The sequence below is a fragment of the Xenopus laevis genome, chromosome 2L (assembly GCF_017654675.1).
Source record: "Xenopus laevis strain J_2021 chromosome 2L, Xenopus_laevis_v10.1, whole genome shotgun sequence".
In the NCBI taxonomy this organism is placed as follows: domain Eukaryota; kingdom Metazoa; phylum Chordata; class Amphibia; order Anura; family Pipidae; genus Xenopus; species Xenopus laevis.
The window spans coordinates 13,312,903-13,340,635 of record NC_054373.1 but is presented as its reverse complement, the minus strand read 5'-3'; the positions used below and the strand labels follow the sequence as shown (position 1 = coordinate 13,340,635).

General features: G+C 42.2%; 1 protein-coding gene across 2 annotated transcripts; it reads left to right on the top strand.

Annotated features, from left to right (window-relative positions):
• Nucleotides 1-414: 414 nt before the first annotated feature.
• On the top strand, nt 415-27,146 carry LOC108707869 (chloride intracellular channel protein 6). Of its 2 annotated transcripts, none has more exons than XM_018245921.2 (7): nt 415-467; nt 5,889-7,966; nt 21,330-21,439; nt 22,283-22,408; nt 22,924-23,030; nt 23,263-23,444; nt 24,315-27,146. In XM_018245921.2, the coding sequence occupies exons 1-7, from the start codon at nt 419-421 to the stop codon at nt 24,474-24,476; spliced, it is 2,814 nt and encodes a 937-aa protein (XP_018101410.2). In that variant the 5' UTR covers nt 415-418; the 3' UTR covers nt 24,477-27,146. The 2 variants fall into 2 exon arrangements, with proteins under 2 accessions (XP_018101410.2, XP_018101409.2); XM_018245920.2 differs by lacking the exon at nt 415-467 and adding an exon at nt 1,152-1,222.
• The last annotated feature ends 587 nt before the right edge of the window (nt 27,147-27,733 follow it).

Genomic DNA, 27,733 nt, shown 5'->3' with positions numbered 1-27,733 from the left:
TGGGCGTCGCTGACCCCTTCTAAAAATCAAATGCTCTCTAAGGCTAAACGTTATTGTTATTGCTACTACTATTGCTATTCTTTCTATTTAAGCCTCTCCTATTCATATTCCAGCCTCTTATTCAAATCAGTGCATGGTTGCTAGGGGAATTTGGACCCTAGTTACCAGATTGCTTAAAGGACCAGTAACATGAAAAAATTTTTAAGAAAAATTAATTTGTATCCAACGAAAAAATAACACCAACACATGTTAAACTTTAAAATCGCAAAGTCTTTATTTAGAAATAACTTACCGATTCTCCGCTTGTGCTCCACTTCAGAAAAGGCAGCAGGGCGACCATCCATTGTGCGGTGCTGAATTTCTCTTCCCTGGCTATCTCCTGTAAGGAAGACAGGGAGGAGAAATCGAGCGCCGCACAATGGATCGCCGGATCACCTTTTCTGAAGAGGAGCACAAGAGGAGATTCGGTAAGTTACTGTATTTCTAAATAAAGACTTTGCGATTTTAAAGTTTAATATGTGTTGGTGGGTTTTTTTCATCGTATACAAACACATTTTTTTTAAATATTTTTTGATGTTGCTGGTCCTTTAAAATGCAAACTGGAGAGCTGCTGAATAAAAAGCAATATAACGCAAAAAAACACAAATAAAAAATGAAAACCAATTGTAAATTATCTCAGAATATCACACTATACATCATACTAAAAGTTATCTCTAAAATGAACAACCCCTTTAATTGATACAAGTTCATTCTGTCCGATATCCGTTGATAAAAGAGCCCTGGTCACAAGAGCTTGCCATCTATTATTATAATATAATCATATATTAATTGTGTTTCTATAGAGCACCAGCAATCTTGACATACCGTGGGTTAAACAGCTGTTGGGCTGATATTCTTGTTTCCCATGGGTGGGGCCCTAGGGCAGTCTAAGCAGCAAAAATAGGCACCATTTCTTCAGTCTGAATAGACACAGAGATATAAACTATCTCTTTAAAAGTCTTTAAAAAGCCAAATAACTGGCTCATGACTATGTAACTACTATCTAACGATGATGTCATAGCATTTGAATATAAGCCAATCACATGTATGCATTGCCATTGTAGGAAAACATCCCATAATTGCACATTATATGTCAGCAGCACCCAGTAGTTGTTTGTATTCACAGGGGACTGCCCAGCTCCCCCCACAACAGCCCATAATATGCACAAGCCCATGGCTACAGGTGAGCTCATTAGTCTTAAGGAATCACCTGTCCTTGTCTGAGGCTAAACCTTAGGGCAAGGCCAGATGTGGCGTTTTTACGTTGCGTTTTTAACTGCACTACCACTGAAACTAATGGAAAATGCACTATGGCAATTCACACAGGGCGCTTGCAAGCTCAAATCCGCGACGGGACGCAGTATTGGCGTTTTTTATCAGTAACTCCAATACGTCAAGAAACTACCCAATCAATAGACTCTATGGGATCTGCACGTTTGAAACCACACTTTACGTAAATACGCAGTGGATCCGACAGAAGCGCACAGAAATCGTGCGTGTAGTTCTACCCCAACACCCGACCTAGTAAGATCCTTAGGGCTTTTACAGACGAGCGATTTTACCTGAACTACCCTGCGTTCTGGTTTCATGCGTTTACACAGGTGAAATGCAACATGCTGTGTCCCAACCTGCGTTCGGCATTTACATGCGTCTGTGTGAGTACAGCCACATTGAGAAGAATTACTTGCGTCTACTCCTGCAGCTGAATGCATGAAACCGGAACGCAGGGTAGTGCAGGTAAAAACGCTTGTCTGTAAGAGCCCTTATACTGGGAGTGATAGCCGTGCATTAACCCTTACGTGTTCCAGTGATTCATAAAAATGCTGTGTGCTCTCTCTGTGCATCTATGCAAAGCCTTAAATGGGTGGTTCACCCTTAAGTTAACTTTTAGTATGTTATAGGATGGCTAATGCTTAGCAACTTTTCAATTGGTCTTCATTTTTTCTTTTTTATAGTTTTCGAATTATTTGCCTTCTTCTTCTGTTCTGTGTCTTTCCAGATTTCAAATGGGGGTCAGTGACCCCATCTAAAAACAAATGCTCTGTAAGGCTACACATTTATTGTTAATTTTTATTACTCTTCTTTCTATTCAGGCCTCTCCTATTCATATTTCAGTCTCTTATTCAAATCAGTGCATGGTTGCTAGGGTAATTTGGACAAGCCCTTTAGTGCTATATACAACAGTTGAAGTCCAGACCTGTATCTGACACTCACCCAGTGGGTCAACCAATCAGTGATTAGATTTTTCCAGCCAGCTGCAAGAAAACAATTATCTGATTGGTTGCTGTGGGTAACTGCCCAGGTGCAAATTTGCCCTGAGTTTATAAACGACCCCCAGTAACCGACAAGTTGACCCGTATTTTGCCCCTGCAGACCCACCAATTGCCGTTGCCTGTTTCAAACGTTACACAGAAGTGATGCCACTCCAAGTCGCCCGCATTCCTCCCGACTCCTGTGCAAAAGTGATTAGACAAGCAATTTTACCTGAATTTTTTGTAAGGGTTTATTTTTGCTTTAAAGGGGTTGTTCATCTTTAAAGTAACTTTTATTATGATGTAGAGAGTGATATTCTGAGACAATTTACGATTGGTTTCATTTTTTACTATTTCTGGTTTTTGAGATAATTAGCGTTTTATTCAACAACTCTCCAGTTTGCAGTTTTAGCAGTCTGGTTGCTGGGGTCCAAAGTACCCTAACAACCTTGTATTGATATAAATAAGAGATAGGAATATAAATAGGAGAGGCCTGAATAGAAAGATGAGTAATAAAAAGTAGCAATAACAATACATTTGTAGTAGTGATGTGTGGGCCTGCACTATACCCGTGGGTCGGGCTGATTCGGGCTGACCTCGCACCCCCTTTTTCGATGACCTTACAACTGCCGGCTTCCAACTTACAGGTTGAACTTTTATAGCTGCAAGCCTGCTTGTCCCGCCCCTTTTGTGATGTCATTGGCAGGGCGGGTCTATAAAAGGGACCCCGGAAGTCAGGTTCGGCGGACGCGGGTAGGGGCGTGAGCGGGTTGGGAAAAACCCGACCCATCACTAATTTGTAGCCTTAGGGTGGTGGCAGACAGGGAGATTAGTCACCCAGCAATAAATCTTCTCTTCTTCTGACGACTAATCTCCCCAAATGCCTTCCTGCCGGCAACAATACGAATCGATAGCGGGATGGCATAAATTTCTGAAGTTGCCTCACGATTCGTATTCTTGCCGGCGGGAATGCATTTCGGGAGATTAGTCGCCCGAAGAAGAGAAGATTAATTTCCCCGTCTGCCACTACCCTTACAGAGCATTTGTTTTTTTAGATGGGGTCAGTGACCCCCATTTGATAGCTGGAAAGAGCCAGAAGAAGAAGGAAAATAATGAAGACCAATCGAAAAGTTGCTTTGAATTGACCATTCTGTATAACATATAAAAAGTTAACTTAAAGGTTGACCACCCTTTTAAGTGAAAGGGTTGACTGTTTCGTCACAATATAAAGTACCCTCTTAGGGTGGGCCGTACGTTAATAACTCACTGTCCTCTTATTGTTTGTCATGGAAAAAAACCTACTCATTCCTGTATTCACCTCACTACTCACTGACGCACTTACTATTTGTAATGGCAAAGACAAACATTACACTGATAGCTCTCACCTTGTCGTGTTCTCACTCCCCATTGCCTCCCGGGCTTGTCAGATGCAGCTTCACAAATAGCCAAGAATTACAGAGAAGGGGCAAATTAAAGGCGATTCCAGATTTAGAAGTGCTTTATATAGAAGGGACTTGTAATTAGGCACAATGGAATCTCTTTCAGGTTTTCCCTTAATCACTAGATCTGTCCCTTACCAAATAACCCAGCGCCTCTGATCCAAAATCACAGCATCTATTATGGCATATTTGTGGCTCAACCTGATCTTTTATTGGCTTCTTACATCAAGCTCACCCAAAATGTTGTCAAAGAAATGTTGTGCTTCGGAAAAGAATCTGCATTATTTTAACTATTTATGATACCTCAGTGGTCATGTGTTTGCACTGTCATTGGTCCGTTCTCACTCATATATATTGTTACTGTCTCTATACAGGGTTATTCATATACTGCACCATCTCTCCCTACTATCCCTGCTATCCCACAGTCACACTCCCTTCCCAGAGACTATTATCCACTGTTACTATAGGCACCATCTCTCCCTACTATACCTGCTATCCCACAGTCACACTCCCTTCCCAGAGACTATTATCCCACTGTTACTATAGGCACCATCTCTCCCTACTATCCCTGCTATCCCACAGTCACACTCCCTTCCCAGAGACTATTATCCACTGTTACTATAGGCACCATCTCTCCCTACTATACCTGCTATCCCACAGTCACACTCCCTTCCCAGAGACTATTATCCCACTGTTACTATAGGCACCATCTCTCCCTACTATACCTGCTATCCCACAGTCACACTCCCTTCCCAGAGACTATTATCTACTGTTACTATTGGCACCATCTCTCCCTACTATACCTGCTATCCCACAGTCACACTCCCTTCCCAGAGACTATTATCCACTGTTACTATAGACACATCTCTCCCTACTATACCTGCTATCCCACAGTCACACTCCCTTCCCAGCTTCCCAGAGACTATTATCCACTGTTACTATAGGCACCATTTCTCCCTACTATACCTGCTATCCCACAGTCACACTCCCTTCCCAGAGACTATTATCCACTGTTACTATAGGCACCAGCTCTCCCTACTATACCTGCTATCCCACAGTCACACTCCCTTCCCAGAGACTATTATCCACTGTTACTATAGGCACCATCTCTCCCTACTATACCTGCTATCCCACAGTCACACTCCCTTCCCAGAGACTATTATCCCACTGTTACTATAGGCACCGTCTCTCCCTACTATACCTGCTATCACACAGTCACAGTCCCTTTCCATAGACTATTATCCCATTGCTACTATAGGCACCATCTCTCCCTACTATACCTGCTATCCCACAGTCACACTCCCTTCCCAGAGACTATTATCCACTGTTACTATAGGCACCATCTCTCCCTACTATACCTGCTATCCCACAGTCACACTCCCTTCCCAGAGACTATTATCCACTGTTACTATAGGCACCATCTCTTCTTACTATACCTCTAACCCACAGTCACACTCCCTTCCCAGAGACTATTATCCCACTGTTACTATAGGCACCATCTCTCCCTACTATACCCGCTATCCCACAGTCACAGTCCCTTTCCATAGACTATTATCCCACTGTTACTATAGGCATCATCTCTCCTTACTATACCTCTAACCCATAGCTACTATTCCTTTTGGAATTCAAGAGACAGACTCAGCAACAACTGAAATAAATGCACCCCCTAAAGAAATCTCTTGTGCATAGCATAAGCCTTGCTGGGTGGTCTGTGGCTTCAGAAGTCTTGAAAACAAGTTCTGTTAAACAATGTAAAAACATCACTAGAAGGGATTTGCTGGGCCCTGTGTAGCTGTCACATACTTGCAGTCTCATGATCAGTTATCAGTCCAAACATTAATGTCCCAGCTACTGTATTACAGTGGGTGTTGAAGGTGACTTATTGGCAACTGCAAGAACTAAACAAGAGCTGCATAGGCTAATGAATTTAAATGCACCTCAGTTTTATTTCAGTGACTTAGAGAATATCACAATCAAGCAGCTACTGTTGTGTCCCAGAGCCTATTGGTACTGTGGGAGGGGTGTACAACTGGGTGTGGTGAGATTTGGAAAGTGCTGTTAGGGGACAGAAGCACAAGGACCGCACTGCGCAGACTTAAAGGATTTGGAATGTGCAGAGAGCTGTGACTTTAAAAGCACTAATCCTTTATTTATCCAGGTCGTCGCCTTAATCAGCAGGGAAACAGCAAGCTCCGCAAGCAGAGGAGAAGAGAATCTGTGCTGGGTGAGAGAACTGACACTCAAAGGTGCAAAAAGGTGACAAGCATGGCAGAGTCTGCAGGACAGCCACATGTTCAACTTCAAGCAGCAACAGACCTGAATGATAAGGAACCAAAATCACATGGAGGGGAAGAGTCAGGGCAGGTGGCGGAAGAAGCAGGCCCCACTATCCACATAGATAAGGACCCTAATGCTGAGGGCAGCCATGGATCTGGGGGTATGAATGGTGAAGCAGTGAAAGATCCAGATGAAATAATGTCAAATAGTCCACAGGAACCTCCAGAGAGACAAGGAGAAAAGCAAGTGGCAGAGGATGAACCTCCTCAGCCTCAAATTGAACAGGAACCTCCAGGGGTTCAAGAAGAAAAGCAAGAGGCAGAGGAGAAACCTCTTCAGCCTCCAATGGAAAATGAACCTGCTGGTGATCAGCTCTTACAGTTGGACTTGGGAGACATCTCTAAGGAAGGTAGTGAGGTAGAAGTTCCACAACTAGAAACAGGGGGTGAACATGCTGATAAAGAAGAAGAGATAAATGAGGTAGAAAAAGGAATTGAGAATGAAAGCAGTGAAAGCAGTGAGAGCAGTGAAGGGTCCTCCAGTAGTGACGAGGAAGAGGAGAAGGACCAAGATGCAGCTGGGGAAGAGGAGAGGGAGCAAGTTGTAGAAGCTGGGGAAGAGGAGAAGGAGAAAGTTGTAGCAGCTGGGAAAAAGGAGAAGGGGCAAGGTGCAGCAGCTGGGGAAGAGGAGAAGGGGCAAGGTGTAGCAGCTGGGGAAGAGGAGAAGGGGCAAGGTGTAGCAGCTGGGGAAGAGGAGAAGGGGCAAGGTGTAGCAGCTGTTGAAGAGGAGAAGAGGCAAGGTGTAGCAGCTGGGGAAGAGGAGAAGGGGCAAGGTGTAGCAGCTGGGGAAGAGGAGAAGGGGCAAGGTGTAGCAGCTGGGGAAGAGGAGAAGGGGCAAGGTGTAGCAGCTGGGGAAGAGGAGAAGGGGCAAGGTGTAGCAGCTGGGGAAGAGGAGAAGGGGCAAGGTGTAGCAGCTGGGGAAGAGGAGAAGGGGCAAGGTGTAGCAGCTGTTGAAGAGGAGAAGAGGCAAGGTGTAGCAGCTGGGGAAGAGGAGAAGGGGCAAGGTGTAGTAGCTGGGGAAGAGGAGAAGGGGCAAGGTGTAGCAGATTGGGAGGGGGAGAAGGAGCAAGATGCAGCAGCTGGAGAAGCAGAGAAGGAACAAATTGTAGCAGCTGGGGAAGAGAAGAATGTGCAAGATGGAGCAGTTGGGGTAGAGCCAAAAGAGCAAGATGTGGTAACTACAGAGCATGCAGGTGAGGGAGAAATTAAAATAGAAAAAGATTTAGCAGCTGAGGAGCAAGGGGTTGAGGGGCACACAGAGGAGAATCAGCAAGTAATTGAGGACAAGGAGGATAGTGAGGATGAAGAAGAAAAAGAAGAAGCTGAAGAGCAATCAGGAGAGGTAGGAGAACAAGAGTATTTAGAAGACGATAAGAAAGAAAAAGCTGATGGAAGTGCAGAGGGTCCTACTGCAGGGGAAGGAGATGTGGGGTCAGACACAAAAATGCAGGACAAAGATAGGAAACAGGGAGAGAGTGTCCCATCAGAAGAAAACAAAAGTGGGGAGAATGAAGTGAAAGAAAGCCAAGGAAACAATGCAGAGTTGGTGGAACCTTCTGGTGCAGGAGAAGATGTGCTGGATGCACCTCAGGTGGACAATGTAAATCTAAAAGAACCTTCAGCAGAAGATGAAAACAAAACAAATGTTCCATCTCAGGTAGACTTGGTGATAGAACCAAGTGATGTTCCTGAACAGTCCCCTGAAGATCCCTATGCTAGAACAGAAGAGAGTGTATTACAGGAGGAAGGACACACAGCAGAGGAGACTCTGAATGCAGAGCCTGACACTGGAGGTGAAACAAATATCAAAGAAAATGGTATGAGCCCCACCAGTAGCCCAGAGACACAATTTCTGACCCCTGAAGCCCTCCAGGAACATGACATATCACTTTTTGTCAAGGTAAGGGTTCATCTCCTTCAGTTGGGTATGAATGAGCACAGCGGTGTCTATAAATCCCAAATAACTGTATTCATTGGATATATTTACAAGTAGTTGAGCAGGCACTCCATTGTCGTATTTGCTGTGCCAGGTCATTAGGCATGGGCAAATTTTGTCTCAGAGTTTCGTTGTGGAAATGACGCCCATAGACTCCAATGGGAGAAACCATTGTCTCGCGTCACCCATAGACTTTAATGCATTTCGGCGAATTTTCGCTGACAGCGTATTTTTCGGCAAAGATTCGGCAAATGTCTGATTTCATCTCTACTTCCACAATGTGGCTCTAAAGGGGCTATAACTGTGATAGGCTATCACAGTTATAGCCCCAAGCAATTTAGACTTCACTGTCTAGGAAATTAGAGTATGTCCTCCCTAAAGTAGGACACTTTCCCTTTAAAAAAAACAAACTAAAAAAGCTTAGGTTTGTGCTACTGCCACATAACAGCAAATATCTATGGTACCACTCAACAAATAAGTATTAAATCAAAAATACGAAAATATGGTGAAAATAATAAAGGAGAATACACTCACAGTTCACCTCAGTCCCAAGGTGCAAAGACCAAAAACACTGTATCCAAAAGGATGTGAGGATCTAAAAAAAATAAAGAAACAAATGTAAAAAGTAGAAAAATTTATTAGGACATGAAGACCTAACGCGTTTCGTGCATATTGGGGCACTCACTCATAGGCTCATTTTTGGAGCTCCTCACATCCTTTTGGATACAGTGTTTTTCACTTTCCCTTTAAAACTTTCTTCTTGTGAGGTGGAAATTGATCATTTTGCCAGGGGTTTGCCTCCAGCTAAGGAGCTGAAAGGGAGAATATCCATTGCACTGGTTACTAAGTTCCTAAAATTAATTGTTATTAGAATGGCACAACTGAAGGCTGTCTGGGGGTGCTGGGAGTTGTAGTTAGTTAAGAGGTCCAACAAAGTTTGTTTCGCCCATGGCGAAGATATTGTCCAAACAGATTAAAGGGGTGTTATATATATAGAATGTTATAGAATGTCTAATTCTAAGCAAAGTTTCAATTTGTCTTAATTATTTTTTTTCTTCATAGTTTTTTAATTATTTGCCTTTTTTTATAAATCTTTATAGCCACTGTATATATTGCTCAGTGCCTGTGATGGATTACCTAAAATATCCTGGAATGTTTGGAGAACAAGCCGAGTAAATGAAACCCATAGCCTTCTGACCACTGAGCCTTTCCCCCCTATAATTTGAGGTTACTTCTCTGGACTGTAATTTGCACAAGTCTGAGCTTTAGAAGGATTATTTCTGTACTTTGGAGGCACTTTGGAGAGCAACGAGTAGAGTGAGCACACGATAGGTCTTGTCCTTTTACTGAACCAAACTGTCAGTGAAAAGAAATGGAACAGAAGCTCCCAAATGTCTCATTAAATTAGAGAACTGGGGCTCAGTTGGTAATATATGTGTTAAAGGAGTGGTTTGCCTTTAAAGGAGAACTAAACCCTGAAAATTAATGTGGTAAAAAATGGCATATTTTAGATGCTGAACTTATTGCACCAGGGTAAAGTTTCAGCTTGTCAATATCAGCAATGATCCAGGACTTCAAACTTGTCACAGGGGGTCACCATCTTGTAAAGTGTCTGTGACACTCACATGCTCAGTGGGCTCTGATTGGCTGTTGAGAAGCTAAGCTTAGGGCTCGTCACTAATTATCCAGCAGAAAATGAGCTTCCCTGGCTGTAATATAAGCTGATGCTACAGGTTTGCTGATTATTAAATTCTGATGCTAATTGCACTGGTTTCTGTGCTGCCATGTAGTAATTATCTGTATTAATTACTAATCAGCCTTATATTGTGACATTTCTATTCTATGTGTACTGTATATTGTGAGTGGGTCCCTAAGCTCAGTAAGTGACAGCAGCAAAGAACATGTGCAGTGAAGAAAGAAGAAAAGAAGATGGGGAGCTACTGGGGCATCTTTGGAGACACAGATCTTTACTGCTAAAGGGCTGTGGTTGCCTTGGGCTGGTACAGAAGCTCAAAACATAATGTAAAACATTTATAGCTACTTCTTTAGTTAAGCTTTAGTTCTCCTTTAAGTTAACTTTTCGTATGTTATAGAATGGCCAATTCTAACCAAGTTATCATTTGGTCTTCATTTTATTTTCTATAGTTTTTTAACTATTTGCCTTTTTCTTCTGACTCTTTCCAGCTTTGAAATGGGCGGGGGGGGGGAATAAAAAAATAACAAATGCTCTGTAAGGCTACAGATTTATTGCTATTGCTACTTTTTATTACTCATCTTTCTATTCAAGGCTCTCCTATATATATTCCAATCTCTTAGTCAAATCAATGCATGGTTGTTGTTATAGAATGTGTTAAAAGTAATCACGGATTGGTTGTTATAAAAGGGGTTGTTCAGTTCAGTTGTCTTCAGATTGTTCCCCAGAAATAGACTTTTTTCAATAACTTTTCATTAATTATTTTTTACTGTTTTTCCAAAATCTAAGTGTAAAGTTTAATGTCCGTGTCTCCGGTGTTTGAGTCACGGACAGAGTAATTCAGTAATTCAGGTGCAGATTCGTGATCTGCTCCAACCCGTGCCCACCCGCACCCGCTCTTCCGGGGTCCTTTTATAGACCTTTTATAGACCTTTTATAGCAGTGCAAGGTCGACCCGAACACGCCCGACCCCCGGGTAAACCGTGGGTATCGTGTTGGCCCGCACATCACTAGTGCAGATTCTAAACTGTTACAATTTTACAACATTTAGTTGATACATTTCTCAGCAGCATCTCTGGAGTATCAGCAACTATTGTATCAATTCTAACAGCTGCCTGTAATGAAACTCAGGGATTCTGCTAAGCTAAATGTATCAATTTTGAACAATTTACAGGGTCGGCGACCCCCCTCCCAGGCCTGCTTCAGAAGGCCGAAAAATGACACTTTACACTTCAATATTAGAAAAACTGTGACACATAGAAAATAGAAAGTCATTGGAAAAAGTAATTATTTCTGGTGATCTATCTGAAACCAACTAGTTGTTTGAAGGTGAACCCCCCCCCTTTAAAGATAACGGCCCTGGTGCAGTCTAGTCCTCATGTTAGTAATGAACCCTTGTTTTTTTAGGATCTGTTTCTAGGAGTTTGCCCAACATGTTTTTTTTCAATTGAAAGCATGAAATCACCCTAGTTACACCAGATTCTAAACTAACATTTCTCTTAATTCATTTTATTTTAAACTGGTTGTTCTCAGCTGAACTTAAGAGGAGTATGTTTAATTGGTATTACTGTCTCACCCTCCAGTTATAGCCTTCCATACTTCCATTGTCTCTCAGTCTCTGCATGACTCTCTTTTGTCTCTGCAGCCACTGGGTGCACTTATCTGTGTGTGTGCCATTTTTACACATTATGGGGCACATTTACTAAGCTCGAGTGAAGGATTCGAAGTAAAAAAACGTTGAATTTCGAAGGTTTTTTTTGGGTACTTCAACCATTGAATAGGCTACTTCGACCTTCGACTATGACTTCGATTTCGAATCGAACGATTTGAACTAGAACTATTCGACCATTCGATAGTCGAAGTACTGCCTCTTTAAAAAAAATTTGACTACCTACTTCGCCACTTTAAACCTACTGAGCACCAATGTTAGCCAATGGGGACCTTCCCCATAAGGTTTCTAAGCAATTTCTGATCGAAGGAAAATCGTTCGATCATTGGATTAAAACCCCGTTCGATTCTAAGGATTTAATCGTTCGATTTGTTAACTCAACCCTGTATGTCTGTGACCTGCTTGAGTGTAGCCCAATGTTGTACACGTGTTCCCATGTAATAAGCACAATTCTGCAGGAACAGCCTCAAAGTTTGTTTTGCTCACAGCCTGATGCCATGAAACTTTATCAGCACAAGTATTCCCATATTCAGTTACAGCCCCTTAAGTTTGCTTATAGCCTAAACACAGAGAATTAGGGACTGGAATGGAAAAAGTGGAAAAAACATTTTGTACTTCCTTGATTTGTGACAAAAAGATTTCCCTTCCTGTCCCTAATTTACATATGCAAATTAGGATTAGGATTCAGTTGAGCCAGGCACGAGGATTCGGCCCAATCCAAATCCTACTGAAAAAGGCCGAATCCCGAACTGAATCCTCGATTTGGTGCATCCCTAGTTTCTACGGGACAGTCCAGGTTTTGACAGCTTAGCCCACAGTCCCGGATTTTTATTGAAAAGTTCTGAGTTTCTCTATGATCTCCTGCACTGACGCCAAAAAAGATATAACGTTTCTGAAAATTAATTAAAGGAAAACTATACCCCCTCGAACAATGTAGGTCTCTAGAAAAAGATACTGCATAAAACAGCTCATATGTAAAAACCCTGCTTCATGTAAATAAACCATTTTCATAATAATACACTTTTTTAGTACAGGTATAGGATCCGTCATCCGGAAACCTGTTATCCAGAAAGTTCCGAATTACGGAAAGCCCATCTCCCATAGACTCCATTATAATCAAAGAATACAAATTTTTAAAAATGATTTCCCTTTTCTCTGTAAAATATAACAGTACTTTGTACTTGATCCCAACTAAGATATAATTAATCCTTTTTAAAAGCAAAACCAGTATATTGGGTTTATTTAATGTTTATATGATTTTCTAGTAGACTTAAGGTATGAACTTCTAAATTATGGAAAGCCCCGTTATCCGGAAAGCCCCAGGTCCCCAGCATTCTGGATAATAGGTCCCATACCTGTAGTATGTGCCATTGGGTAATCATAAATAGAAAACTGCCATTTTAAAAAATAAGGGCCGCCCCCTGGGATCATATGATTCACGGTGCACACAAACATACCAACAAACCATACTTTTTAGGTCACATGAGCCAAATAACAGACAGAATTGTGTCTTTTGCTTCAACACTTCTTCCTGTTACAGTTAGAGTTGTAGTATTTCTGGTCAGGTGATCTCTGAGGCAGCACACAGACCATCACAAAATGGTGGCTCAAGGCAAAAGATGTAAAAGGGCAAGATTTACTTAAATATATATCCCAGTTTGGTAAGATTCTTTAATATGTCACTTAATATGATATAAAATATCTGTTGCTTAAATATTCATATATAGGGGTGGGGCAGGTGCGAACCTATAAAACAGGAAGTTGGAAGCCAGTAGTCTATGGTCATGGGAGGGGAGAGCAGGCAGAAAAGATCAACCGGAACCCACCCAAGACCCACAAGAAGAGCAGTGGGGTCGGCCTGAACTCGCCCGACCCGTGGGTATCAGCCCGGCCTTCACTTCACTGATAGTCAGGTCCCTTGGTAGAAATGAGACTCACAGCTTAAAGGGCCATTCACCTTCATTAGCAAAACTGTAATAACACATAAAACGTGGACCTAAAACTCCCAGAAATGAGTTCAGACCTGCCAGATTTTGTAAAATGGACATGGTATTTCGGGGTGACCATAAAATGGACGTTACGCACATCAGATCTTTTTGTTCCCATTTTTTTAAATTTTGGGAGGCAGGTACACATACCTCTCCTGCCTACCCCTAGTTCAATGATTATCCCATTTCGTTGGCCCTCCCTCTACTCTAGGCCCAGCACATCATATGGCAGAATAGGTATTGCCCTGTACTAAGGACAATGCTGCAGAACCATTTGAAGATACAGTGAACATATACAATTAAAACCCTACAATATAAATGAAAACCAACAACAACTGATCATTTAATCACAGAAAGCAAACATACTTGAAAGTTGAGTCCGTTTCCTTATCTCACCTTTGAAACTTCTGCGTTTCTGCCCATTTTCTGAGCTGAAGGTTATTCAGAAGGTGAGGGGTGCGCTGGAGTGAATGTTTCCCTCTAGGCTCAAATCAGAGTATTGTATGGGAGAATGAGGAAATATTATAATACAGAAAATCCCATAAATAACCTGTAAAACATGTAAAATCATTTTTACAAGAGAAGCCCAACTAACAGCTAAACTGAGCTCTATGACTCCATAGATCAGAATGGAGTCCAAAAGCTCAGAAGCAATACAGAAGGGGGTACATTATCCCAGCAGCCTTGTGCCTTTATATGGTCACACTACCCCTCAGTGACTCCTAATATCCTTATCATTTACAGTAGGGGGTACATTATCCCTTATAATACATGAGTGATACTCAGAGTTCCCTGTATAACTCAGCCTGCAGCCTTGTGCCTTTATATGGTCACAGAACCCCTCAGTGACTTCTAATATCCTTATCATTTACAGTAGGGGGTACATTATCCCTTATAATACATGAGAGATACTCAGAGTTCCCTTTATAACTCAGCCTGCAGCCTTGTGCCTTTATATGGCCACAGAACCCCTCAGTGACTTCTAATATCCTTATAATTTACAGTAGGGGGTACACTATCCCTTATAATACATGAGTGATACTCAGAGTTCCCTGTATAACTCAGCCTGCAGCCTTGTGCCTTTATATGGTCACAGAACAACCCCTCAGTGACTTCAAATATCCTTATTATATACAGTAGAGGTTACATTATACCGTATATAGTGATAGATACTCAGAGTTTCATGTTTGTTAATTTTGAAGGAAGACTTAAAAGTGTTAAAACAAGAACCCTTATTAAAATGCCTTGGTCTAATCTGCTTTTCTGAGCCCCAGTGTTCCAATACAAGGCACCCTTATTTACGTTCTAATTCCTCCTAAGCAATGAAAGAGGATGGAGGTTTCTCTGCAGTGATGGTGAATGTGTGGCTGCTATTTTGTCAGGTTATTAAGAAAGGATTAGGCCTAACAAAGAAAAAGAACCCAATAGAATTTACACTAATCTATTCCAACACAGCATAAATTCCTGTTAGTGCTTAATCACATGCCCGAGGGCCTTGCACAGGATTATTGTACCTCCCTGACAGACACTATTCCTAGACTTTATTACTTAGATTTGACTCTTCTTGCATTGCTGTGGGACTGGTGTGCATATGGTATTACACGACACTAGCAGTTCACTCTTGTGAACTCTTGAGCTTTGTACGTTTTTATTACTTTGTATCCCTGCGTCCTGACACTAATTAAAGGGGTTGTTCATCTTATATTAACTTTCAGTTCTGGGCCCCGCAAGAAAAGCTGATATCCAGGGCCCACTAGAGAAGCTGACATTCAGGGCCCACTAGAGAAGCTGACATCCTGGGCCCACTAGAGAAGCTGACATTCAGGGCCCACTAGAGAAGCTGAGATTTATGGCCCACTAGACAAGCTGACATTCAGGGCCCACTAGACAAGCTGACATTCAGGGCCCACTAGTAGTGCATACCTCCCAACATTTTGGAAAGAAAAAGAAGAGCAAAAAAGTTGGCACGTGTAGCGTTGCAAAAATCTTTCGACCACACCCATTTTTGTCGCCACACCCCCTAATTACCAGGTTCATTTTACAAAATTTGGCAGGTTATGAAAGTTTGAACACATTTCTGTGTTTTTTTGTTCAGTTATTACAGTTTTGCTAATGAAGGTGAATTGCCCTTTAAGCTGTGAGTACAGTTTCCCCAATAGACCTGTTATCTTATATTGTTACAATTACTTATTTGCTTATCTGAAATTGTTACAAAAGTTTTGCCACCTGGTGGCTGTTCTGGGCTCTCTGCCAAAAGCCAATTAAGTTAGAAACTTTGTTTATTTTTCTGGCTGTTCAGTGAAAGAAAAACAGGACTTTTCAGTACAAATGAGGGACTGCAGGTTGAGCTGTCAAAAGAGAGACTGTCCCTCTTAAAAATGGGACAATGGGGAGGTATGCACTAGAGAAGCTGACATTCAGGGCCCACTAGACAAGCTGACATTTACAGTGGTGTAAATACCTCACGCCACATCACCTGCCTAAAATATTTGAGGGGTCAGATGCTTTGTCATGCTTCACAAAGGGATACTACCCTGAAACGTTGCACAAACTGCAAATAAACACACAAGGGTCTTTCCCTGCTTGAAACAGCCGTGAGTGGCAATGATTTTCTTGGAATCATATGTTTGGGAGGGTGCCGATCCCCCCTTCACTGTGCACCGGACGTTATTTACAGAAGGCCAGGGTGTGTGAGCGGCCATACGTTCTAGTCAGGTGCGCTCAAACACGACAACTGGCAAACCCAAGTACATGGCAGCCTGTCCTGCTTTCCCCACCAGTTAGAGATGCTTTTAGGTAGATAAGAGGCTGGGGATCGGGGAAAGGAGCGGGGTGGGTGGCTGGTCACTAGTTTCTACAACTATAGAGGAAGCAGTCCCTGTGGTGCAGGCCCCTTGCATCCGTGGGGTCTGCTTCTTCTATAGTTGTCACTGCATTCAGGGCCTACTAGAGAAACCGATTTCCAGGGCCCATTAGAGAAGCCACATTCCTGGGTCCACTAGAGAAGCCAATTTACGTGGTCCATTAGAGAAGCCGATTTCCATGGTCCAATAGAGAAGCCGATTTCCAGGGCCTACTAGAGAAACTGATTTCCAGGGCCCACTAGAGAAGCCGCTTTCCAGGGTCCACTTAGGGTTGCCACCTGGCCGGTATTTTACTGGCCTGGCCGGTAAAAATGATGGTTGATCTCAATGTTATTAATAGGAAAAAAAGATAAATATATAGGAAGGCCAGTATTTTTTTCCAGAAAAGGTGGCAACCCTAGGTCCACTAGAGAAGCCGATTTCCAGGGCCCATTAGAAAAGCCGATTTCCAGGGCCCACTAGAGAAGCTGACATCCAGGAGATCCTCTGATACTCTGTCTTGCCGGCAAGTCCAACCCTGACAAAGCCATTTATTCTCCTTTCTGCCTCAAAACAACATTTTGGGTTAAATTTGCCTTTTGCTCCTCCTTCTGACCCCCATGTACCTGTACACTATAATTAACAATTGGTTAAAGGAAGTAGCAGAGCGATCCTTGCAACACACTGTACTCCTTTCTAGCAAATACCTGTACCTAAATAATCCCCTGTATGATACAGAATAACCCCCGGTATTACAAGTCACCTTGGAGTTAGGTGACCTTTGTGGAAAACCGGCCTCGGCATGTACAGACACGTAGTTGCTTTTTTTTCAACTCAAGGCTTTAACCCTTTCCCTGATGACAACGTAATAGCACACACCATTCCGGGTTCAGGTTTACAGGAAAAATGCTTCTCCCCCTGAATCTGGCAAAACTGTTGTCAGGGCAAAGGTTAATCATTTCATTACTCGGTCTCTCTCGTTCTTTCTTTCTGAATTCAGCAGAAATACAGGGTCAGAAAGTGCTGCAGTTATAGTTAGGGTTGCCACCTTTTCTGGAAAAAAATACCAGCCTTCCTATATTCTTGCCATTTTTTCCTATTGATAACACTGGCGTCAAGCATCATTTTTACCAGCCAGGCCTATAAAATATCGGCCAGGTGGCAACCCTAGTTATAGTATATATTTCTATTAGGTGCTAATAGAAAAGAATAAAAGCCATTATTTCTAATGAGGCCTCAGCCATGTTCTCGGCAGCATGATCACATTATACAAACAAGTTTTAGCAATTGTGCCACACTCTGTATATTTATAGTACCCTGGGGGCACGGCTCCACCAGAACATGTAATACCCTCCTGTGTACACTAGGGGGCAGAGTGTTACTTATACACTACACAACTCTCTCTTGCTGGGAAGGCTGTGATCATTACAGTTGTTCTCTCTCTGTTGGTTGCAGGAGACAGCTGTGCCTCTAAATATGCAAATGTAACCTTATCCGTGTATCATCAGAGTCTTTATCTTGTATAGAGGAACAGGGTCATTGCAAAGTGTGTACATTCTGCATTTTATTAATTGCATAAAACAATAATTGCATTTTACCACCCCCAGCCCATACCTAATAAACACAGATCTGTTGCATGCAGGCAGCACAGTATTTATGTTAGAACATCTCCCAACTTTTGGAACTTTGCCCCCTGCCCTCCAGTTCTTAAATGAAGCCTTGGTGTGTAGTGCATTATGTTTGGGATTAAATGAGAAGGAAACCCTAAAAATTAACATGGCTTAAAATGCCGTATTCTATATACTGAACTTATTGCACGAGGCTAAAGTTTCAGCTTGTCAATAGCAGCAATGATCCAGGACTTCAAACTTGTCACAGGGGGTCACCATCTTGGAAAGTGTCTGTGACACTCACATGCTCAGTGGGCTCTGATTGGCTGTTGAGAAGCTAAGCTTAGGGCTCGTCACTAATTATCCAGCAGAAAATGAGCTTCCCCTGTAATATAAGCTGATGCTACAGGTTTGCTGATTATTAAATTCTGATGCTAATTGCACTGGTTTCTGTGCTGCCATGTAGTAATTATCTGTATTAATTACTAATCAGCCTTATATTGTGACATTTCTATTCTATGTGTACTGTATATTGTGAGTGGGTCCCTAAGCTCAGTAAGTGACAGCAGCACAGAGCATGTGCAGTGAATCAGCAGAAAAGAAGATGGGGAGCTACTGGGGCATCACAAATGCCCACCTGCGATCAAGCAGGTCCAGATGGACAAATCCAAATGTCCCCTGCCCCCCCCCCAGTTTGGAATTCTTTTGGGTGACAGTGCACCTTGAATTGCTACCAAATGTGTCCCGGGCATGGTGCCTTCAACTCCCGGCACTCCCAGCATCCTATTGAGCTTGAAACATCCATTCTGTATATTTGGAAACCAACTAACGATAACTGCATTCTACATATTCTACACATAGAAGCCCTCTGGTGCTGGAGTCTCAGGTAGCTGTAGAGGAAATCGCACACCCACGACACCCGTCCAATATGGTAGTACCTGGTGCCCGGTGATGGAGGAATCGGCAAACCTCTAAAGTAGATACGAAAAAGCACACCGGCACACAGGATTTGAAGCTGCAGGGCGAGCCCTTGCAATTTTTTAATGCAGTGCAGGTGCACTGGAGTCTCAGGGTAACCCTATGGGTCTGAGCACACGCTCAAATTCGGGGAGATTAGTCGCCCGATGACAAATCTCCTCGTCTTAGCGGCGACTTATCTCCCCGAACTGCCTCCCCTGCCTTCCCTGCTAAAATGTAAATCGCTGGCGGGATGGCACTCGGAGCGCTTCATTTTCCAAAGTTGCCCAAAGTTGCCTCACAAGGAAACTTCGGGTGACTTAGGAAAACGAAGTGCTCAGAGTGCCATCCCGCTGGTGATTTACATTGTAGCTGGCGGGAGGTAGTTTTCGGGAGAAAAGTCGCCCCGAATCTGAAGAGATTTGTCGCCGGACGACTAATCTCCCCGAATCTGAGAGTGTGCCCTGACCCTAAAGGTGGCCAAAGACGTAACAATTACGATCTTTCCTGGAAAAGTTCTTTCCAAGAAAGATGGTTTGTTTCAATACACACGTGTAGAGCTGAATTGTCAGATATACATATAGAAACAATAGAATTCTACCTGTATCTGACGATTCAGCACTAACAATGGCCGATGTTCTGGTGCCTTCAAAAGTGCCAAATCAAAATTTTCCACTTGGGCCGATCAACGAGCCAAATCTTCTGGCAATATTAATCAGCTCGTCTCCTACTATAGACGCACCGAATATCTTACGGAAATTAGTTTTGTGTGATAGAATCGGTGCGTGTATGGCCACCGTTTCTGCCCTCTGGGGGCCCCTCTCTAAAACTGGCACTGGTGGATGCTGGCATTTCATAGGTTAAACTACAAAGCCTATATATATTGGTTTGTACTTGGCTGTGTTGCATTAAGCTCAGGCCTTGCACTATGGCAACTCTCAGCATTGCCATGTGAGCAGCTTGTCCCTGCTTATGGAAAACTACTCTGTCCGGCCTCATCCGACGGGGGACAATTTACTGTTGCCAGGACAATGGGGCACAAATGAGAGAAACGTGCTTTCCCAGGCACTTGTCCTACAGCAGTAAATTGCATTTTACAGCCCAGCTGGAAGGCTCTTTGACGGGACAGGAGTTTACTCGGCCGAGGTCACTCTCACTTACAGCTCGGGCATGTTCTCTGATTGTTATGGACTTGCTCCAGATTATTTCACATGTCCCATACAATGAGCAACGGGAATCCCATTTTCTTTTGTCTCCCGAGGGTGCCCTTGTGTTGCTGTAACATCTCTGCTGCTGCCATACCGGCTTTTATGGGCTCTAATTGCAGGTATTTCTCTTATACACAGTATGGGGAATCTCCTGGAAATGCCAGAACTGGAAGAATTTGAAGAAAAGGTTCTATTTCATTTCAGTTAAATATTTATGGATTTCTGCATCATGGTGCAAATATGCCCAATAATGGTTTTCCTTAGCAACCAGCAATTAGCTTTAAATTAAATGTCTCATTGGTTGCTATGGGTTACTGGGACGCAAGAATACTGCTGTAACACAGAGGATAAAAGGCACAGAAGAGGGCCAAGTAGCAAGTCCCTGAAATCAATATTTTGCAGTTCTGTTCCGTCTGATTAAAATGAGGAGTTGGTGGACATAGACGCACCGATGATATCGTACAAAATTTTTTTCGTACGATATTCAGTGCGTGGGAGACGAGCCAACACATATTGACAGAAGACTTGGATATCGGTTGGCTCGTCAATCAGGCTGGCCGGAAAATTTTGATTGGGCAACTTTGAAGGCACCCAAACATAGGCCATTGTTAGTGCTGAATTGTCAGATACAGGTAGGCCTGGCCAGTAAAAACGATGGTTGATCCCAATGTTATTATAGGGAAAAAAAAAAAATATATAGGAAGGCCGGTATTTTTTTCCAGAAAAGGTGGCAACCCTAGATACAGGTAGAATTCTATTGTTTCTATATGTATATCTGATGATTCAGCTCTACAGGTGTGAATTGAAACAAAACGATATTTCTCGGAAAGATCTTTCCCAGAAAAGATCGTAATTTTAACGTCTATGGTCACCGGATTTCTGGGAGAACATTGATTTAAAGGTTCAGTGCAGTTCACAACCCCCGTCCTGGTGGACTCTTTGCCAACGCCCCTATTACTCAGTAATTAAATTGGTCCCAGATCTGTTTGTATAGGGGGCCTGGAACACTATCTCCAATCTCCTCATTGTTAATCTGTCTCTGTACCCCACACTTTATTAGGAGTATGTTTGCCATTACAGTTGCTTCTTGGAGATAATTATACAGCCTGACAACTCTCCCTTTAAGAGCAATGGAACACATTGAGATTTGGAGTGTTTTGTTTTCCCAACTATTAGCTCCATGGGTGGGGGACAAAAGGTTCATAATTGCCACCCGTTCACTGGAAATGGTCCAAAACAGTTTAGATACACACAGAACTCATCAGACCATCCTATATTTGGGAATGTATGGAGGTCACAATGGGCCGGTTGTAGTTCTCCGAGCATTTCTCTGAGCTGTTTGTTTTCCCTGTCCCACAGGCTGGCAGCGATGGAGAAAGTATCGGCAACTGCCCGTTCTCCCAGCGTTTGTTTATGATCCTTTGGCTGAAGGGTGTGATATTTAATGTCACCACGGTGGACCTCAAGAGGTAAAGAAGTGATAGCATTGGATTGAATTTGTTTAGTTGAAAATAATAATGTGCCAATTTTTAATTTTTAACATTGTCTCCATTAATGCAATTATTTGGAAGAAATCTGCCAGAAAAATTTCTGTTTTGCCACATTTTAATACAGTATACTGCCCTGTCATAAATACAGCCCATATCATAAATTCATTGAAATTCACTGGAATTGATCAGGTTTTTCATTTCCAAGGTGGGACAGATTGGTCAGTCATGTAAAGGTGGCCATATACAGGACATTTGTGTACACCTTCTTCTTGATTGACCAAAGACTAAATGGACGCTGAGCATATGAGGGGTCACACGTGGTATGGTCATCATCCTATTTTCACGAGTGATTGGAACAGCAGGAAATAAACAAGAGCTGTGGCTCCTCTTCCCATCCTCTTCTGCTGATTATTAATTATTATCATTAACTGGCCAATGGTGCGTTGGCAGAAGAAATTTCCACTGCCCAGTTGCCAAACCGACAGATATTCATAGTACGTGAGACCAGTTGGGATCTAGAGGCCACCGCAGGCTCCGACTGGCAATCTGTGGGTTCTGGCAAATGCCAGAGGGCTACCATAGAAAGTAATAATTTAGTGGGCTGGTTTGGGCCTCTGTGTACTTGAAATGCCAGGGCCTATTTTGAATCCCAGTCCATTGCTGGGCCTCCATACACTTAACCAACAAGTTCTCCTTGAACTATAGAATTCAGGGCATGTTGCATGTTTCAGCATCACTAGTAATGTTTCAGCATCACAAATGTGCACAGGAGCAGTTCTTCCATTCTTGTTCACTTACTTACCTTTGTGTTCTGCAATGTAGAAAACCGGCAGACTTACAGAACTTGGCTCCCGGGACAAATCCACCTTTTATGACATTCGACGGAGAAGTTAAAACTGATGTAAATAAAATCGAAGAGTTTTTGGAAGAAAGATTAACAATGCCCAGGTAATATACACCTTAAATTAAAGTAATGCTCCTATATTGGTGTGCCACGGAATAGTATAGGAAACAGAACAATGTTCAAGTGGTTCGATTTTTGGCCCTTTTTTAGGAGTAGTTTGTTCTTTCTAAGTCTGCTGTAGGAACCATTGAAATAAAACCATTTTCAGGGTGGTAGTTGCAGGGCAGAGCATGCTAGAAATGCTAACTGCTGTGGGTGACCAGACCTGGACCTGTTTCCCTGTTTATATCTAGTTCACCAGCATACCTTGAAAAATGCCAGTGGACCTCACAGCACCTGCTCTCCAGCATTGGGGAGTATGGCATTGGCAGCATCCAATGGGGGGGGGGGGGGTGATTGGCAGAGCAGGAGGAAGAGTGGTCAGCGAAGGAGACTTGGAGGCTAGGACCTCTGGTGTATTCAAGGTTCTCCAGTCTGACACTGATGTTACCTCCTATTACTACCTTTGGTCTAATATGCAATTCTGATCTGATTTTATCTGGTTTTATTCTTTATTCAGATACCCCAGACTTGCACCAAAGCACCCCGAATCCAGCTCAGCTGGGAATGACGTATTTGCAAAATTCTCAGCCTACATTAAGAACCCTAGGAAAGATCTGAATGTTGGTGAGTTGAAGCCACTCACATGCCCACTCTTAGCAATCAATTCATGCTCTGTGTACCCTCAGCTTTGTAAAGTAAGTCATAGCAGCCAATCAGTATTTAGCTTTAATTTATCTACTTGGTCTAAATGGCAGGCTTTGTGTCCCACTTTGTCTGAATATGGTCTTCGTGATCTCTTGTTAAGAAGCACTTGGCGTTGGGGTGGTTGCTGACCATATGCTTCTCTGCTTCTCAGTTTTAGAGAAAGGCTTCCTAAGGTCCTTAAAAAAACTAGACGACTTTTTGAATGCACCACTGCCTGATGAGATTGATGCCTACAGCACTGAGGACATCACCGTCTCCAGCAGGAATTTCCTGGATGGGAATGAACTGACTTTAGCAGACTGCAATCTTTTACCCAAGCTCCAGATTATTAAGGTTTGTATTATAGATAAACTGATGCTGAAAATGTGTTCATAAACCAGAACAAAAGTCCCAGTATCAACGAGAATGGGAGGGAATGAATTAGGTAATATGAAAAGATGAGTCACAAGTCTGACAGAGGGGGACCACCAGCTGGCGGTGGGAATGGGGTAGTTTGGTTGGATGCCGGGCCAAGTCATAATTCCTTGGGCATCTGAAAGTAACTAGTTCATACAGAATTTGTACCAAAGATAAACCCTGTCAGTAACCAAGGTAAGTGGTACATACAGGATGATTAACATTGATGTGTTTTACCCAGAAGTAAGATGTTTGGCTCAAAAAGAATGAGTAATTACTTTTGCACCATGCCCAAAGAGTGAGAGAGAGGGCAAGGTGAGTGGTACATATAAAATGGGTCATCAAAAAAGTGGTAGGAGTTTTGCTGGAGTTTTTCTTTTACTTTTTACCTTTTTTTTTGCCCACAAACTTGAATTATGATAGATTTGCCTCCTAGATTCAGATGAACTAAAGCAGGAGTCCCCAACCTTTTTCACCCGTGAGCAATATTCAGATGTTAAAAGAGTTGGGGAGCAACACAAGCATGAAAAATGTTCCTGGGTGGTGCCAAAAAGGGCTGTGATTGGCTATTGGTAGTCCCAATGTGGACTGGCAGACTACAGGAGTCTCTGTTTGGCAGTGCACCTGTTTTTTATGAAACCAAAATGTGCCTCCAAGCCTGGAAAAATAAGCACCTGCTTTGAAGCCACTGGAAGCAACATCCAAGGGGGAACCATCAGAGAACGTATTATATATCCACACTGTTTTTAATATTGTATAATGGGAATAATCTCATGCATCGCCTTTACAAATGTTTTTCTTTTCAAGGTTGTAGCCAAAAAGTACAGGAACTTTGAGATCCCGACCGAAATGATGGGCATTTGGAGATACCTGCATAATGCTTACGCCCGAGATGAGTTCACCAACACGTGCCCGGCTGATTCTGAGATTGAATATGCCTATTTGGGAGTTGCCAAAAAAATCCAGTGAGAATGAAAAGCACACAGGGCCCATGTATCAGAAACACCTCCAAGCAGTAAACCCCTTCTGTTAAGGTTACAACGTGGGTCAAAACTGATACTATTTACCAAACGTGGCAGAAATTAAATTGATCACATCTATGTTTGTTTGATGGAAATGTACAACCTTGGCAACAGATAATGGTCATGTATGGGGGTATGGGATCTGTTATCCAGAAATCTCAGTTAATGGGATTCTCCATAAAAGAGTTCCTTGTGTCATGTAAAAGCACCATACCTTAAGACTACTAAAACATTTAAGTGTTAAAAATCAGCATCAATTTATGCAGTTTGATCACCATGAAGAACAAAGTATGTTCCTATTAATACAGAGAAATAGCAAATCTGTCAAAAACAAGACCCTTTTGTATAAATAGGAAATGCAAAAGTATGGCTGCACTTTGGAGCTTTCCTGGAAATCACATTTCTGGAAAACAGATCCCGCACCTATCCCTTTGAGGAACTAGAGTTTAATGCTTGAACTTGATTCAAACGATGGAATCCTGACAAGTCCAATGTTTTACTTCTTGTTTGCCAAAAATGTATTTATATTGCCACATTCTACATTATACCTTGCTGAGGGTATGACTAGTTTTAAGTTTTTTACAAATTAAGCAATGTGTTTGACATATGTAGAATTTTGTCAGGGAAATCAATGACTTGAGCCCATAATCTCTAAAGTCAACCTTGGGAATTGTTAGCAAAGAAGAGGTTCCTCAACTGTGGGGTTGTCCATCTTGGAGGCTTGGAGTATGGGCAGTTGGGTTCAGCCGGAAGGCCAATTAACATGAGAATTGGAGAGACTAGAAACTTGCTCTCCTAGATACACCTAAAAGCCCAACTTGAGGGTCAGTAAGGATGAGATACATGAGTATGAATGACTGATTATATTTTTCTATATTGTTGCTCATTTCATGAGGTTAGGGAGACCCTTACCAAAGGTGGGTCCTTCAAGTGGGACTTGACCTGAGTTTGATAACCAGTAATCTAAAATGATGCAATGCCCATGAAAATATCAAAAGAAAAGTGTTAAAGGATATCCACTAGTTTTTTTGTTTTATTCAGTCTTGACTCCTATCATCCTTACAAGATATTGAAGACCTCTCTGGACTCTGCTGTAAACAATTTCATTTTTGTACATGATTTACCTTTGGAGATGAATCACTGCATCACACAAAAGCCACAATGAAATCAAAGTAAATTAAACCCATATTTTTGGGATCTGGGATTCTGACATCTTACTTATGATGCCCCACAATGCCAGATGGAGCACTAGGGACTAGGTGGAAAACGGTTCTATTTATGCATTATAAAAAGCTTCTGTCCTTAAAGACAAGATGTTCTACCTTTTGCAAAGAGTGATTCATTCATTCATATGTAGGGGATGGGAGCAACCATTGTCTTTGCCTGACTCGGAGATAGATTAGGCAGATATAGCAGAGCTTCTCCTAGGTTCCAAGAGCAGATGGCCCTCTCCTCAATTTCAAGGTAATAACAAAGTACAATATATTTGGCAAAGGATATAACTCATTTCTGTATTTAATATAAGGACCACATATAAGGTCTTTTCCTCCAATATAGTAGAATATTATAGGAGATCATTATAGGAGTTATAGCCTTTCTTTTTTTTTACTTGAAACAATTATAGATAACAGTTCTTATTCGTATTCAACATAGCTCAGAAGGACCACAAGTGATTTTAACCTATATACTCTGGTATGTTGATGACAAAAATGAATCTGTTTTCTAAGCTTTCTAGGATTTTTGATCATTATGCCATGTTCTAAACGGGCAGCGAAGGTGAATGGTGTTCTTCTACAATTGCTAGAATATCAAAGGTTGCCTCCCCTTTCATAATGCAAACCTGCAAAAATGTTTGTAAGTCCAAGTCTACTACAGTTGATGTACTGGAAGACCATTAAAATGACCAGTATCCTGATCACATATATATATGCTAATAATCTCCAACCTGTGCAGTTCATGAATCTTTGACTGCAGTATATCACATTTTGCTGACATTACTAATAGTCTTTGCTCTTGGTCTAGTATCCCAAAGGGACCAATGATCAATCAGATTATTTCAAACAAAAGACCTGTGTATGCTACATGCTGGTTGCTATTGTGGTTACTAGAACTGGGGATTACAGAGGTTTTGCATATATATATATATATATATATATAATAGTGACATAAATAAGGATGTGGCTGCCACCAGAGAGCAAGAAAAGGTCCATTGACTGGAACTACCTTGAGTCTGGAACCTGTTGGACAGCACTGCCTTAACCCTGAAGACCCCACACGTGTCAGCATCAGCGATGTTAATTGACTTAAGTTGAAATATTCTACTTAATCGTTGTTTAGCCAAAAACCTGGCCTGTTTCTAGATCTGAACTTGGAGACCCAACCTAATATGCCGAGGCCCTACTATTGCTTATATTTAGCCTTCTACCAATTCTAGACTTGTTTCTCGGCGACACGTGTCCATGTAAGCTGTGAGATCTCTAAGGGCTAAATGTAGGTGTTGATATACTGTAGCTGTAAGTTCCATTACTGGTCACTCTCAGTTGTTTCTCATGTACCTGATGTATTCTATGCTCACATGCCTTAAAGATTTATAATGAAATAAAAGATCTAAACCATATTGTTATTTTTTTGGTCTTTAGCATGTCAATTAAAATGGTTCTTCACACTACAATAAAATGGGGAAGACATAAAACCTCTAATAACGTTGTACAGTAGAGCAACACAAAAGTGGTGTGTGGGTCAGGAAAAACTCAAGCCACACCCACCCCTAACTTGCAAATTGTTGCCATTGTATACCCAGGCCCAAACCATACCTGTGTCTTCTCACTCTGTACATTACTTCTGTGCACACCTCTGGTTCCTAGGCAAGGGAATCTTCAGGAGAAGAGGAGGAATATACTTCCCCAGTCTGACCCGCACCCAACCCTAATCCACAATGGTTGGCCAAAATTTCAACCAGAACTCGTGGTCAACCCACAGTGGGATTTGGGTCAACCCGCTAATCACTACTACGCAACAACATACCTTTCACTCACTTTAGCAAAAGCAGATCTACACCAAGTCCCCAGCTCCAATGTGAAGGTCACTATACCCAATAACAAAAACAGTAGAGACGGAGTCTGGACATTTGTCCACCACGGACTAAATGTGTTTGTTATACACAGAATGATTCCCATGATTTGCTACGGGAATGGTGACAGAGGA

Excerpts from the sequence above, each read along its gene's own strand:
- LOC108707869 (XM_018245921.2), top strand. The coding sequence starts at position 419 with ATGGATCGCCGGATCACCTTTTCTGAAGAGGAGCACAAGAGGAGATTC. Across the intron at positions 468-5,888 it reads GGAGCACAAGAGGAGATTCG|GTCGTCGCCTTAATCAGCAG; the intron begins GTAAGTTACTGT and ends TTATTTATCCAG. Across the intron at positions 22,409-22,923 it reads GAAAGATTAACAATGCCCAG|ATACCCCAGACTTGCACCAA; the intron begins GTAATATACACC and ends TTCTTTATTCAG.